The 14,928-nt window shown below is 36.8% G+C and overlaps 3 protein-coding genes across 3 annotated transcripts; 2 read left to right on the top strand and 1 right to left on the bottom strand.

Moving 5' to 3' along the window:
* Nucleotides 1-1,162: 1,162 nt before the first annotated feature.
* Nucleotides 1,163-3,658, top strand: LOC147536938 (ubiquitin-like protein ATG12). Its single transcript, XM_086644124.1, has 6 exons — nt 1,163-1,529; nt 1,662-1,720; nt 2,076-2,144; nt 2,239-2,301; nt 3,172-3,273; nt 3,380-3,658. Exons 1-5 carry the CDS (start codon nt 1,493-1,495, stop codon nt 3,229-3,231), a joined length of 288 nt encoding a protein of 95 aa, XP_086500250.1. The 5' UTR covers nt 1,163-1,492; the 3' UTR covers nt 3,232-3,273; nt 3,380-3,658.
* Nucleotides 3,659-4,650: 992 nt separating this feature from the next.
* Nucleotides 4,651-5,908, top strand: LOC147536937 (uncharacterized). The gene has a single exon (XM_086642031.1). It carries the CDS (start codon nt 5,235-5,237, stop codon nt 5,766-5,768), a length of 534 nt encoding a protein of 177 aa, XP_086498157.1. The 5' UTR covers nt 4,651-5,234; the 3' UTR covers nt 5,769-5,908.
* A 2,139-nt stretch (nt 5,909-8,047) lies between these two features.
* LOC147536936 (growth-regulating factor 1-like) lies at nt 8,048-10,002 on the bottom strand. Its single transcript, XM_086642030.1, has 4 exons — nt 9,530-10,002; nt 8,976-9,432; nt 8,417-8,889; nt 8,048-8,308 (listed from the first exon to the last, which is right to left on the bottom strand). Exons 1-3 carry the CDS (start codon nt 9,696-9,698, stop codon nt 8,421-8,423), a joined length of 1,095 nt encoding a protein of 364 aa, XP_086498156.1. The 5' UTR covers nt 9,699-10,002; the 3' UTR covers nt 8,048-8,308; nt 8,417-8,420.
* Nucleotides 10,003-14,928: the final 4,926 nt, after the last annotated feature.

Here is a 14,928-nt window from a genome sequence, read left to right as displayed (position 1 = left end):
GTATGAATCGTATTGTTGAACTTGATGATGATGATATTGACATGATGATCAAGAATAGAGATGATGTTGAGAAGAAAAATGAATTGGAACCAGTTTTAGATAATTGGTTCGATTTTACGATGGATGTGAACATAGAGGACTTGTTATACCAAAATGCTTATGATATAAATTTCAACAAGTTAAGTGGGTTGGAGGATAGTTGGATAGGAATAAATGGTAGCACCGGTTACAACAATGATGGCTCAATAATTTCATCATCTTCTTTGACAAATTATACTGCCTTCTTTGATGTGTGATGAAATTGGTTAGGTGGAAAAAAAAATGTATGGATGTTGATTTGTAAAATATAAATCTTGAAAACCTCTCACTCTTTCTCCATAAGACTATCCTTTACTTCTTTTAAAGGGAAATCAATTAAAAACTTCATATGTTCAATAAGGAGGCAAAATAAATTTTAAATATTTGAAAAATGGTGTTTCATGATTTTTAATAATATATTTTATTTCAATTCATTTATGTCAAAAAAAATCAAAATTGAACATAAGTAATGGGTTGAAAAATCTATTTAGGGTCATGTAATATGCTTTGAATCCACCATAACTAAAAGCTAGAGAGAAAGTCTCCATATTTGTGAGCTTGTAATAGTTTTAGTAAGAATGTTTCAGCAGAATTTTGAAAAATATCGAGAGCATGGACGAAGCTAAATATATGTTGGTCTGATGTAATGTAATTGAGAAAGATAAACAAGGACCTTCAACCCCGCTTCCCGAACTAGTTCACTTTTATTTGGTTTAAAAAAAAAACTAGGACATTCAAGCCACTTCGGCTCACATGGTATGCTATATAAATCCATGCATCGTTTCGTGGGTGCCCAGTTCAAGTCAATAGATAAAACTTAAAACTCTAGTTAATATAATGCACCACATTTGAACTGATAAAATTTAACTCTAGTTTTTTTTTTTTTTTTTTTGAGTTAACTCTAGTTGATATAATACACCATATTTAACCGATAATCTTAGTATTCTTCACCACTCAACCACTCTTTTCTTAACGAACTTCATTTTAGGCTGGTGAAGTTAGTTTTAGCTAGTGGTAACATGTATATCTTACGACGGTCGAAAACACAATTTAACTCTTAATCGTGAAAGTTTGTGAAAAATTTGTCACAGTAATATCTATCTGGCTCCTAAATCAGCAAAACCCTAAGATAGGTCGATCCGTCGATGCTTAGAATTTAGAAATATCTCTATCTCACTTGCTCGTCTAAATCTTGTACGACCACCTAAGTTTAAGTCAGCCGGTTCCTGCCCACCAAGTAGAATAACAAAGAAACTCCATAGGGCGAAAAAAGAATTGGCATTTTTTAATACAATAAACAACCAAGGTGCCGAGATATCGTAACCAGAAAAAGCGCATTAGCTAGCCCTCATCTAAACCCGCATAGTCTTGTGTTTTGACAAAAACTTCTCTGGAAACCAGTCTATGAACAAACATGGCTTCTGCAGAATCACCGAATTCATCACGTAAAGGTGATAAAAATCACTCCCTTCTTCAGATTTAATGCTTTATTAGGGTTTTAGGATTCGAGTACGGTATTATCTTCTTTCTCTATTTCTCATAAAATCGATTTTTGATCTGTTTCTGGTTCCCTACTTGCGCAGTCGTCGTCCATCTTAGGGCCACCGGAGACGCTCCTATACTTAAGCAAGCCAAGTTCAAGGTCCTCTCTCTCTCTCTCTCTCTCTCTCTCTCTCTCTCTCTCTCTCTCTCTCTCTCTCTCTCTCTCTCTATATCTCGCCCTGATGCTTAAACAGTTAAACTTACTTTAATTTGATTGTTGTATCATTCTAAAAAACCCTAGAATATGCCCCAAATTGGATTTTAATTAATTGCCATTAAGAAAGTTAGGGTAGAATCGGGTTGATAATAGCTTAAGATCAGAATAAGAAACTAAGGTTTGTGATCAGATTGTCAATTTGGAACTCGTTATTAGAATCTCTCATCAACTGTTCATAGTGTAATTCTATTGAAATGTGACAATTTAATTTAGGGTTAAATAATTATTGCAATGGCAGATAGCAGGAACTGATAAATTTGCAAAAGTAATCGACTTTCTTCGCAGACAACTTCATAGGGACACACTGGTAAGCCCCTTTATGGAAATTCACAATAATGAGTTCACGTTTCATGATTTTAATGTACGAAATAATAACAATTGCTCTTTCATTTATTTCACAGTTTGTATATGTTAATAGTGCATTTTCACCAAACCCTGATGAATTGATGAACGATCTATATAATGTAAGTTCTCGGGTCACCTCTATCGATAAATATTCTTCCTTCTCTTTTATTCTCTTTATATTACAATGTGTTGTTTAAGCTATTTTGAATCCGTAGATGATGTATCTCCCAACTTGCCCAGGCGCGCTTAAGTGGCCGCCCTCGAAACAATTAACTTTCGCTACCTCTTCGAAGAGATAAAAATATCAAAATCTTTGCGCTGATTGCAATTTACATTGAACAAAATGCACTGAAGCAAACGTCAACATAAAAATAAACCTCCATTAAAATTCTTAGGTTGTCTTGAGAAAGTGTTAAGAACATGTTAGGAGAGAACCCTGACCTTTAAACCCTTTCCTCCTTTTACGTCTAGGTTGGTTGTAGGTTTGAATACTCCACTAGGCTACCATGAATGACACGGTAGAGAGTAAGACTTTCAGTTACAAAAGATTCTAGTCTTAGATGTAACATCAATTTGGTGGTTCCTCACGGCGTACAGATCCAGATTCACTTACTCTAACCAACGATTTTTTTTTTTCTTCTGGCCAAAAAAAGATTGGAATCATATGACTGCATTTTAGAGTTGCCGAGGACAATTATGTATTGGTTTTGTTTAAGTTGGTATTCTAAATCATTTTAGTGAATATAATTGTATTATGCGTATAATTTGTTGGATAGCTAGAGTTTATGTTTTTGTATTTCCGCCAGTTGAAGCGTTTACTCATCGTCGTTTAACATAACCAAGACTACCATGTCGGATTTTTTTGCCGTTCCCTAATAAGCATCCCACTACAAAGTTAGGCTAGTTACCTTTGCATGATATAGTAGCGAAGTATCTTCCTTTTTTCCTTTTCATATCACAGGATAGACTGAACAGTGTTAAATTTACAGAATTTTGGGTTTGATGGGAAATTGGTGGTAAATTATGCCAGCTCCATGGCATGGGGCTGAGAGTCACCGTGGTGTGTGAACTATTCTTCAGCCTTGTATATGGTAAGTGTAAATATTCGACATCTTTTTGCGCAAGTCTCTTTACATTCCTAACATTTTTGCTGTGTTTTACAGATTTAACAAGCATTTTAACTAGTTTGCATTACAGGAAAACAGTGTGGTTTCTTCAAATGGTTTGTTCCTAAAAGATGAAAGATCGGCTATGGGATGATGACAATCTCAGGGATACCAGTTTGCTTGACTCAAACTTTGTAAATACTTTAATCTATTATTGCTTTTCCTCTTTCAGAAACAAAGGACCACACCAAAAGATTAACAATCTAGAAAGACATATCATTGAACTCGTCTGTGACTTTTTCGTGTTTGAGTTGTGAATAATTTCTCTATAGATTCATGGTTTGAAATGATCAGCTGATATTCAAATGGATATTTCGTGTTTTTATGTTAAAGCGTTATTCCTTTTTAATACTTCAATAGAAGAGCTTTCTTTTGTTAATAGGTAGCTTCCGTATGAGATGAGCCTCGTCCCGATGGAATCGGGATGTTGGGTTCTATCGACACCGATCCCATGAGAGAGCCTCAAATTTGGGTACAGTTTAGTCTGCTAAGGCCTCACTGCTTCAATACTCTGCTATTGAAAGCTGGGAACTTGAACAAGACTGAAAAAAATGTTGTTTTATGCACTACTTAGTATTATTCAGCACATGTTCCCATCCATATTGTTGTTGTTTTAAGCACTACCTAGTATTATTCAGCCTGTTGGAATGGGCCCAAGTAAACGATTACCAAGTCGAACAAAAAGGCCATACTTGGAGAAGTTGCCTGAGAAGGAGACAAGGAGTCACATGTCAAATGGACTCGGCTAAAGAAGTTAGGATTCATGTTTAAGAGATGCAATGGATGACTTTTCTCTTAGAACACATTATGACGCAAACTCTTTTTCGTTTTAAAACTTTTCACCACGGGTTCATAAAATAGATTGGGATATCTGTCAATAGGTGGATACCAGTTCACGTATCACATTATCCAGAGCCGAAACTTATTAGAAATTACAGTTCTGGTTTTAGCGCGATAATCTCTATAATATTAAGATCTAGAATTTATAAAATGAACAAAATAGTGAGTATCCACCGAATAACTAGTAACTATCGATTCTTCGTGAGATTTATTATTTAATTATTCTTCCTACTATTTAAGCAGGTTATACATCGTTGGTGGACTCAATTATTTTGTTAGAACCTATTTAGTAAGAGATAGACCATAGAATATAAACATGAAGATAAAATACTTTGGTAAACGGGTAGACATTTTACCCACGAGAAGAGGAGGTGACTGAAATGGTCTAGGGCTTCACACTTGGTTCAATAGAACAGTTGCAGGAATGAATTATTAGTCCCCAAAATTAAATAAGACTTTAAAATCAAACGGCCCCACCTTACAGGTAAATACTAGGAAATAAACAAAATTTGTATCCAGTACAACCTCTATACCAGTTTAATAAATATAAGCCGTTCATCTACTACAGAATCGGATGTTTCAAACCCTAGATCACGGGACACAGAATTGGGACGAAGTAAACCCAACGGTACCAATAGTAACACGAATATAACGCGAACTTTTCTTTCCATTTTCTTCTTCCATCCCCTCAAACTCTGCCAGCTCTCTCTCTCTCTCTCTCTAATTTTCTCTCTCTAAAACATCAGTGAAGATCAAACCCTCATTTTTATCTTTAAAGGAATGAGATTCTAATAATCTTTATCCTGAAAGATCACTGGAGAAGAATTTTGATGCATCTGTTAATTTTACATAATTCTAGGTCATACTTATAGTTGCCCTAGATTCAATAAAATCCCTAATCTTATCCGTTCTGAAATTAGGAAATATAGATGAAGAACGACCAGATGCGGAGACGCTATAGAAACCCTAATCTTAATCGTAGTTACCCTTGATAGGGAAAGTTACTTCTTTTTCTATCTTCCTCTTTTTCCACTGTATTGGTCTTGATGGAACGGCGACTGGTTTGCACGATATTTATGCTTTTAGGGCTTTTTGGAATCTCAGGGTTTGTAGAATGTCAATCTGAGAATCAATCGAGTCTTTCGCCACCACCATTAAAGCTGAATCCACCTCCTTCACCATCACTGGAGACGAATCCATTACCAGTACCTTCTCAACCTCCTTCCCCTCCTCCACCGCCTTCCCCACCTCCTCCACCAATTCCTCCTCCACCACCTCCTCCACCGCCATCTCCTTCAAATTTCTTCCCACCTCCACCTCCTCAACATTCCCCTCCACCACATCACCCCAAAAACAGAACAGAAAAATCACCACATTCTTTCCAAAATCATCGCTCAACCCATCAAAACAATCTAAATCACCCGGTGGTTAAAGATCGGAAGAACAATTTGGGGAAAAAGACTGGTTTTTTATTCTTGGGTATTGCTGGTCTTTTGCAACTTCCTATTATTGGATTCTTAGTATATAAAAGATGGCAGATTTCGAAAATTAAGGATAGAGATGTGAATTATGCTTCGTGATTGAAACTGGTTCTTGTTATTCTTTTGCTTGATCAAGGTAATCTTCCGGATCGGGGAACAACTTAGGATTTGAAAGCAAGCATTTTTTTTTTATTGTGGAAGTGATTTGCGGGTTGAACATTGAAGAAGGGATCATCATTTGCGTGAGTGGATCAGCATATCTCATACCAAATCTGGTTTATTGCCATTATTCTGCTAATGGGTAATGATCATTTGACAAATTTCTTCTTTCCTAATGAACTATATTTGTGATTGATTACCTCTGTTTACTCTTACCCACATGCTTAATTGTTGAAATCAGATCATACTTTCATCTTTGTATCAATTGGTTGACTAAATTTTGTTATAGTAATTGGGATGATGAAGAGAAATCGAATGTCGTTTGCTGCTGAATTGTTTGTTTGTATTAACTTAATTACCTATTCGTCAACTTTTGTTCGACGGAACAAATTGATTTTAGCATCTCATAATTGAAGTTGTATAAAGCTGATGCAGAGAGTTTGATGAGTACCCTAGCTAGCTAGACCTGTATATTTTGTGGGGATTCAATGAATTTACACGACTTCGCTCTTCGAGTACGTTTTGAGGATTTTATTCTGCTGCCATTTTGTGGGTTGCTGCAATTGGTGTTTATAAAAGGAAAGAAGATCCAAGATATTAGATTAGGGAAGGCAGAGTTGGTTAGAGTCACTTTCTTGTATACTTATTTGATGATTCGTAATCAGTCGTCCGTCCCTTTTGGGTATGTAATTCGATGATTTTATAGCCTTAGTGGCTGGTTCCATGTAAAAGAAGTTTACCCGTCGACAGAGATACAGATTCTGTATGTAGAAAACTTCCAGGGCATCATAATATGGGAAGTAAACAAGCAACCATTTGTATAATCGATTGATGTATCGTTCTTGTGCAATTATAACTGTCAATGTATGTCATAGGATAAGTTCAAAGAAATGCTGTATAATTTTAGTGTTTTCGTTCGACTTATTTGAGAATTCTCAATTGCAGATCTGCTCTTAATGCTGCCCCTACTATTGTCCGACGAGGTGGAAAACTTAAGCAATTTGTTGAGGTATGCAAGTTCATCCGCATTTTTTCTATTTTGATGGAAGTGTCCCCTTCAAGAATTTCAACCTTAGAAGATCAAAAGCAGAATCCAAGTGTACAGGAAACTGATGATTTGAAATGCATACAATTTCTAAAAGAAGTCTTGTAACTTATTTGAGATAGGAAAATGATCATGTAAATGTTTCAACTTTCAACCACTGTTTGTTTGATACTGAGGTAGGTCTTTAGTTTTTTCCATGCTGCATATGTGTGTGTCTACCCCATTCTTCTTCCTCTCTTTGTTGAATCTTTTGGTGTCTTGAGAAGTACAATTGCATTCTTTCTAGTGATTTTAATGAAAAATTAATGTTTTGATCTCTTGGTTCTTGTAGAGTTTTTGGATTCAGTTGGCATCTTAAACCATTGAGTTCTGGGGCTACATAGGTTTCTTAACTCAAAACTCATTGCCAGGGAAGTTCTATAAATTTTAACGATGGACATTTCATACACAAACATTAACATTGTTATCGAACACAAGGTTATACACACACAACATCCATGCACATCTTTACTATTCGCCCACACACCTTCGCCAATATCGGCTGGCAACTTACCGCAGTTCTGAACCTCGCTGGAAAAATCACCTCTCTCTCTCTCTCTCTCTATATATATATATATATATATATATATATATATATATATGTTTTCACCTCCATGAGGGTTTTGCTTGAAATCCTAATTACAAACCCTCAATCGAGGATCTCAACAGAAACCCTGATCTAGGGTTTCAAAGTTTCATGGGAAAACTTGAAGATGGTTATGTCTGAAACTCCTACACAGAGAAAGGAGGAGAAATAGAAAAGAACGAGAAGCAGAGAGAGTGGGAAAGAGAGAGTGTGAGCATGCTTGACGGTGGCAGTGGTCGGTGAGCACCACGGTGAAGGTGGATGAGGTCGCCAATGAAAATGGAAAGGTGGCAGTCGTCGGTTGGTCTTATGCAAATAGAACTTGACTTAGTCACAAGTAATTGACCAAGTCAAAGTGAAAAATGTGTAAATTATAACTTTCCCTTTCAGCAAGTGAGAAATCGTACACCTAAAGCTCAGGTTGTTCCAAGACCACCACCACCCCTATTTAAATCCTGATCTAAATACATATCTGCTTCATAAACCCATTAAATAAAGTCAGAAGATATTAAACCAACATTTGAGGCAGGGTGGGGGATCAATACAAGCTGAAGTCTAATTAATCATTCATTTAAACAAATTGAAGGAGACAGGAAGAAGAGTTTGATTAAGACAAGAAAACAAGTTCAGATAATCGAAAATAACACTGTAGAAAACACAAAGACTGGTTGCTCAGAAGAAACTGAGAACAAAAATCAAGAAAAGGGTAGTCTTATCTCAATCCCCATTCCCCACAACACCACCTTCAAGTACTTATTTGGCTTTTAATCCCAAAAAGGAACCCCACATACACATTCATATACCATGTATCTGCAGAGAAGAACATGGGGAGGTATTAAAGAAAAGAAATGCATCTCAAGTTGTGTGTTTTTATTTGTTAATGGAGGAAATATCATCACAGTTGATTCAATTATTTACCATTTCAGTTACTTGAATAAGAAACTGTAAAGTCTAGAGAAGGCTCTGGAATTGAAATTGATAGTTGGGTTGTTGTTGTTGTTGAGTATGAATTTCTGTTCAATCTTTCATCTTCCATTTTCATCCAAGATCCTCTGTTCTTTAATGGCAATTCGTCGAAGAATTGTCGAAGTGGTTGTTTTGCTTCTTGTGGTTGTTGTTTCTCCATTTGTACTGGTTTTGGAGAATTAAAATCAGTACCCAAAACAAAGCAGTGTTGTTGTTGTTGTTGTTGGTGGTGGTGGTGGTTTGAGATATGAGTAAACTCAGATTGAGGTGGGTACCCATTTTGTGAAACAGAAGTAGTCATTCTTAGAGGTGAAGATTTCCATGAATTATCAAGTGATAAATCTGGTACATTGCTCCTTAAACCACCTGATGCTTCTGAAAAGAAAGCTCTTTCATCTAATCCTTCCTTTACTCCATGAACACATCTGTTTGATAGAGAAGATAAATCATTAAAACCCCATTCAAAGAAACACATTGACTATTAAGGGTAAGAGTTCAGATAGAGAAAAACCTGTAATCTTTTTCAGCTTGAGAGTAAGATCCAGAATCAAAATCAAAATGGGTTGTGTTGTTTTGAGATGGGAAAGCAAAACCAGGAGACCTTGAAGAGGAAGAAGAGTTAGGGTAAGGCAAAGAGGTGGTGTAGTAGGGATGGTGGTGGTGGTGGTGGTGGGGATGGGTGGTTTCAGTAGTATTATTCATGGATGAAGAGAGAGAAAAAGAATGGTTGTTGTTGGTGGTGGTGGTGGTGAAGGATGATTGAATACTAGGTTTTGTTGAAGTAACTTCCACAGGCTTTCTTGAACGGTTTCTACCTCTATGCATGTGTTTCTCACAGTATTTTGAATCTGTAAATGCTTCCTTTGAGCATCTCCATTTTTTCCCATCTGTTCTTCTGCACCTTCCTGGTTCTGGGTCTATCTTCCTACCCAGACCACCACCACTCATGTTAAAATAATTCCATCCCACTACAAAAACACAAAACCACTCAAAGTTAGACAAAATGAAAGAAGAAAGCAATTAAAATAGGGTTGGTTTTGATGTTAATGGGTTTGGATTTCTTACATGATTGATGAGGAAAAAGATGAGAAGAATCCCAACTTCTTTTAAGATGAAAGAGGAGATCAGGTGGAATGGGTAGTCCTTGAACCATGTGTTTGTAAATGAGAGCTTGTTGTTCAAGTTCTTGCCATTGAGTTGAAGTAAAACAAGGCATGGTTCTTGCATTCATCATACAGCCAAGAAGAAGAAGAAGAAGTAGAAGAAAGGAATGATCTGAGAGGAGAGTAGAGATTGAGGGTATTGGTTGGAAGAATCTTGAGTGGGGATGGATGAATTAAGGAAGATGTAGCTCCTGAAGCTGGTGTTAATATGACTGCAATATCTGGTTTAGCTCAGCTGCAGCAGCACTGTTCTGTGTTCTGCTGTTCCTGCTCTTTGTGAACCTGCTGCTGCCATTATCACAGAAACCCATACAAATTTATGAGATAAGAGAAAGAGAGATATGCATACAGAGAGTGAGAGAGAGAGAGAGAGAGATATGCATACAGAGAGTGAGAGAGAGAGAGAGAGAAAGAGAGATATGCATACAGAGAGTGAGAGAGAGAGAGAGAGAGAGAGAGAGAGAGATGTTAAAAAAGATGGTAAATACACTGTGAATGCAAGAAGAGAAAAGATGCTCAAGTAATGTGAGTAGGAGGGAGTTAGGGACTTGAGGAAAAGACTGTGTATGTGTGTCATAAAGACAGAGAGGGGGGGGCCTATGCTAATCCTGACTTGCTTGAACCTGATACCACCTGCACCCACTCTGACACAAATCAGAAATTCATTGTACTGTCTCTCTCTCTCTGTATATATATATATATGATTTTTTTTTTCTTTCTCTAGTGTTGGTTTTTCATTTCTAGACTCAACCTCATTTTGACTTTTCAAGGTTAAGGAAAGTCATGGTACTCTCATTCATCAATTAACTACTTAATCCCATTTTTTCTTTCTCTAATGCTTTCCCCTATTCTTTTTTTTAATGTTGATGCATGAAAAAGGGATCTTTCCCTGTGTTAATAAAAGATGTGGGTACAGTAGGACACAAGAGACTAGATATTAATTTCTATTGTGTTTGGGGCATCTAGTTCTACTGCTACTAAACCACCACCTCTCCAAGTCAAGCTGGTGCTTGTTGTTGCACCAGGAGCTGTTGCGCCAGGTGTTAAAGCATGGGTGTTTTGTACCCATTGAACAAAGACGGGTTATAATTGTATAGAGGTATCTGAAAACATATCTTGGGGACGCCCTAAAGTGCTCATGGTATCATTATGAATGTACAAACCAAAACTGTGAAAGTCTAGAAATATACATGTTCGGTTGAGATGTAATATGATTGCATCGCGGTGCCTAAGGACACACTCTAATAGATCGTATCGAGTAGTTGGATCATAGTCCCTTACAATAAAAATGACCGCATGCGCAGCAACACCAACTATGAGAAATCCACCGATCCACATCTGATGCGATCAGGAGAGCATGAAGCTTTTTCTCGCTTGACTCCACACGATCTAAAGGACAACTCAATTTTAACTTTAAAAACTCATGCGTACATTTTAACCATGGGGGTAGGGTAGACAAACTTTTAAGGTTGAATTTTCTACAAGGATAGCTATGTTATTTAAATGAAATTGTAGGATGTAATGTTGATCAGGATTTGGTGATCATTTTGAGATTGCAGTGATTTAATAGACTAAATTATTCTAAATTAGGGAGTACTTCCCAAAATATTAATATTTTTAGATTTAAAAATTAGAGTGCCTTTCAAATCAGTTAGGGTCATCTACATTCATAATGATTATAAGTTGGTTAATCTCAAAATTACACAAACAACTAAATAAAACAAATTATAAATCATAAAAAAGATATGTATTTTTATTAACTTTGGGTGACTAGTCACAGATGTGTTGTGAGAGAGAGAGAGTGGCGTATTTTGGACTGTTCACTTTGTGTCAGTATAACACATGCCGTTTGACACTTCTTTTTTATCTCCCCCACCAACCACCATCTTCCTCCCCATTAAAACCATCCAATCTTTTTTCCCATCCTTTTTCTCATTTTTTTACTCATATATATATGTAAATCCATTTCTTTTTAAAATTATCCTTAATATCCAATTCGAAAATCACTAATTTTAAAGGGTTAATTCCGTTTTGGCCCCCGATTTGTGACCAGCTCACCGTTTTATCCCCAATAAGTGTCCGGCAGTTCGTTTTGGCTCCAAGTACCAAATTTTTGACGAAATTATCTTCGGGGGCGAAAATAGAATTATTTCTAAAAAAAAGTAAAAATAAAAAAAAGCCACATCACACCTTTCTTTGTCACCCACTTCACCTTATCTCACCTCCATCACACCACCTCCTCTCCACCTCACCCTTCTTCTCTGGCGAAAGGTTGTCGGCCGGAATAAAAAATTCCGGCCGGCTACCTTTAACAAATTATATATATATATTCTCTCTCTTCTTCCTCCTTTCTTCTTCTCTTCTTCTTTCTCTCTGTTCCTCTTCTTCTTCTTTCTCTCTCTTCCTCTTCTTCTTTACTCTCTCTCTCTCTACCAAGTCCTCCGAAAGAGAGGATCCCCTTCGCCGGACGTCTTGATCTAGAACTCCAGATCCAGACGAATCTGGAAACCAGACGTCTGGCGAAGAGGATCGTCCCCTTCGCCGGACTTGGTAAAGAGAGAGAGAGAGAGAGAGAGTAAAGAAGAAAAGAGCGAAAGAAGAAGAAGAGGAAGAGAGAGAAAGAAGAAGAAGAGAGAGAAAAAAGAAGAAGAAGAGAGAAAAAGGGAGAAATTTTTTATTTTTTTGTTAAAGGTGACCGACCGAAATTTTTTGTTCCGACCGACAACCTTTCGCCGGAGAAGAAGGGTGAGGTGGACATAGGTGATGTGGTAATTGTTAGTTGAGGTGGACAAAGAAAAAGAAAAAGAAAAAAATAAATTACAGAAATGCCATGGGGGTAGAATTGGGAGGTTAGAAAAAATTTGGGACCAATTAGGAAATTTTTGGAGCCAAAACGAACTGCCGGACACTTATTGGGGCCAAAACGACGAGTTAGTCACAAATCGTGGGTCAAAACAGATTTAACCCAATTTTAAATTCTCCTCGTAGAAAATTTTCCGAGGAAAATGAAATTCATGTTTTGGAGAAAAAAATAGACCTTCATAGCCTGAAAAACATCAACTAGATCAGATGGGTCAATAATGGGGTCACACTCGATTCCAGCCAGTTTAAAATCTATTAGCCAACATACATCAACACAAAAAGAATTACTAGAAAGATCACAAATCAATGCAACATCTAAGTAATCCACGAGAGATCTACAATAATATAAGTGGATTTATGCAGATCCAAAGAAGATCATTGAAGTACAAAGAACAGAGAATAACAAGCGACACGAAAGATGAATATACTGAAGTCTCAAGAGAAAAACACATAAAAGTATAACTTCTAAAACTAAAAAGAAGATGAATAATATGAACTAGGGCGAGACTTCAATTAGCGCGAGAGAGAAAGGGAAAGAAAGAAAGAGATTTGAACTTATTCTTTCATTTATTTTTCTCTCGTCTTACTCGAAGATGACTCGTCCCCTATTCTTCACTCTCTCTAGTATCTCCATTAGTCTCTCTCTTTCTCCACAAGAATCGTTCTTAAGCGGGTGTACTGTCAATTTCACTACACATTCTTACGCCCTTGAATATCAACATTCTTAATAGATCAGTATTGGAGTATAGCTTCTAGAGAAAAGTTGATGTAAATATATAAAGGTATATATTATGTGACTTTATATTCACAATAACTTTTTTTTTTGTTGAAAATATTCATAATAACTTATTTTGTTTTTCGTACATTTTTATTTTTTGAACTTGAAAATGGGTGACCCGCAAAAAAGGTGGTATGAACTCAAACAAAAAATCTACATGGGTAGGACCCTAAAGAACACCATTTAAGGTAAAATGCAAGTTTCTGAATCTCAAAGTCACTTTCTTCCAACATCACCACTTCAAAGAAAAAGTTAAAAGAAAAACACCTGCAAAGATAATATGAGCTTTTGGTTAGGTCATTCCCACAAAACAAATTACATTACTTTGCAGGCCCAGATCACTTGGCATGAGGTCCAGAGCCTAACCTATCTGTCTGCTAAAGCTTAATAGATTTTGAGGGCCTTGGAATGGGTCTTTCACCTTTTACTAGACAAAACCATGTACTTGGTGGGCTTGGGCCTGAGTTTAAAAAACAGAGACTATTGATAAGCAAAATTTTATACACACTTACATCTCACTTAATGTAGTTAATTTACCTAGACCAAGTCAATCAGTCACACTCACTAGTAGGGGTGTACACGAGCCGAGCTCTTAACGAACTGCTCGAGCTCGGCTCGAAAATTGGTTGTGCTCGACTCGAATATTAACGAGCACGAGCTTAACACGAGCCCAAAATCATGCTCGTTTATGTAAACGAGTGATCATTCTTTAGTGTATCACGAGCTACTCGTGAACATCTCGTTTAACATACTCTTATAATATTATAGTACATAATTACGTATTAGTATTGAAACTTGTACATGAAATATGAAACATTAAAAAATTATCGGAATATAAATAATTAATCATTATTATTGTTTGTGCCAAATGATCATTGAAGTATTTTGATAATTTAGGAAGTTTCAATTTGAAGTATTTTGATAAACGAGCTTAAGACAATGCGAGCTCGAACTCGAGGCTTATACGAACCGAACTTGAACAAGTGGAAGCTCGACAATCAAATACACGAACCGAGCTTGAACATCTTACTACTCGGTTCGGCTCGACTCGAGTACACCCCTACTCACTAGCACCTTTCCCTTTCTCTCTAAGTTCCGCTGAAGGAAATGAGCCCTTCACTGGAACCCATTCTTTTGGGAACGAGATTGAATCCCCTTCTGAGACGAAGGGGATCACTTTTTCAGAAACAAATCTAAATATTTTTTTTGAAAATTTTAGAACCTCCTTTTGTGGAGAGGTTCTCATAGATTAACAAAGGGGAGAGAGATAGTAGATGGAGACACAAATGAGGACAATGCAGGTGAAATAATAGTGGTGGTAGTGGTCAGCCACGACACTAATGAATAAACATAGTGACCGTTGTCGTTGAGAGATAAAAGTCGTTGGCAACCAAAAGTGGAAGAGAAAATGAAGATAGTGTGTATCTAAAATGAGAGGTGGTAAGGTAAGTAAGAGTTACTGTGAGCTCGCCCATAGAAATAGTACTACGATCTACGTTAGTCGTTACAAGGCATTGATACATCAAGACGATGTGATAAACACGATACTGCCGAAGTACAAATTAAATGGCCTAAAACCTATATAAACTACTTTGTTTTATACCCAAGTTCAATATTCCTGAATTTGCACTTCCATGAGATCGAACCTGGGACCTCTGCGT

Source organism: Eschscholzia californica, unplaced genomic scaffold (assembly GCF_041429995.1).
Source record: "Eschscholzia californica isolate CP2 unplaced genomic scaffold, dmEscCali1.0.p SCAF_5, whole genome shotgun sequence".
In the NCBI taxonomy this organism is placed as follows: domain Eukaryota; kingdom Viridiplantae; phylum Streptophyta; class Magnoliopsida; order Ranunculales; family Papaveraceae; genus Eschscholzia; species Eschscholzia californica.
The sequence above is the reverse complement of the archived record's forward strand: the minus strand, read 5'-3'. Positions and strand labels throughout refer to the sequence as shown.

What these genes read in the sequence shown, in the direction of transcription:
- LOC147536938 (XM_086644124.1), top strand. Translation starts at nt 1,493, where the DNA reads ATGGCTTCTGCAGAATCACCGAATTCATCACGTAAAG. An exon ending in ACCGAATTCATCACGTAAAG is followed by an intron (nt 1,530 to 1,661) that starts GTGATAAAAATC and finishes CTACTTGCGCAG; the next exon opens with TCGTCGTCCATCTTAGGGCC. An exon ending in TGATGAACGATCTATATAAT is followed by an intron (nt 2,302 to 3,171) that starts GTAAGTTCTCGG and finishes TTAAATTTACAG; the next exon opens with AATTTTGGGTTTGATGGGAA.
- LOC147536937 (XM_086642031.1), top strand. Translation starts at nt 5,235, where the DNA reads ATGGAACGGCGACTGGTTTGCACGATATTTATGCTTTTAGGGCTTTTT.
- LOC147536936 (XM_086642030.1), bottom strand. Translation starts at nt 9,698, where the DNA reads ATGATGAATGCAAGAACCATGCCTTGTTTTACTTCAACTCAATGGCAA. An exon ending in TCTTTTTCCTCATCAATCAT is followed by an intron (nt 9,433 to 9,529) that starts GTAAGAAATCCA and finishes GTGTTTTTGTAG; the next exon opens with TGGGATGGAATTATTTTAAC. An exon ending in CAAGCTGAAAAAGATTACAG is followed by an intron (nt 8,890 to 8,975) that starts GTTTTTCTCTAT and finishes TCTATCAAACAG; the next exon opens with ATGTGTTCATGGAGTAAAGG.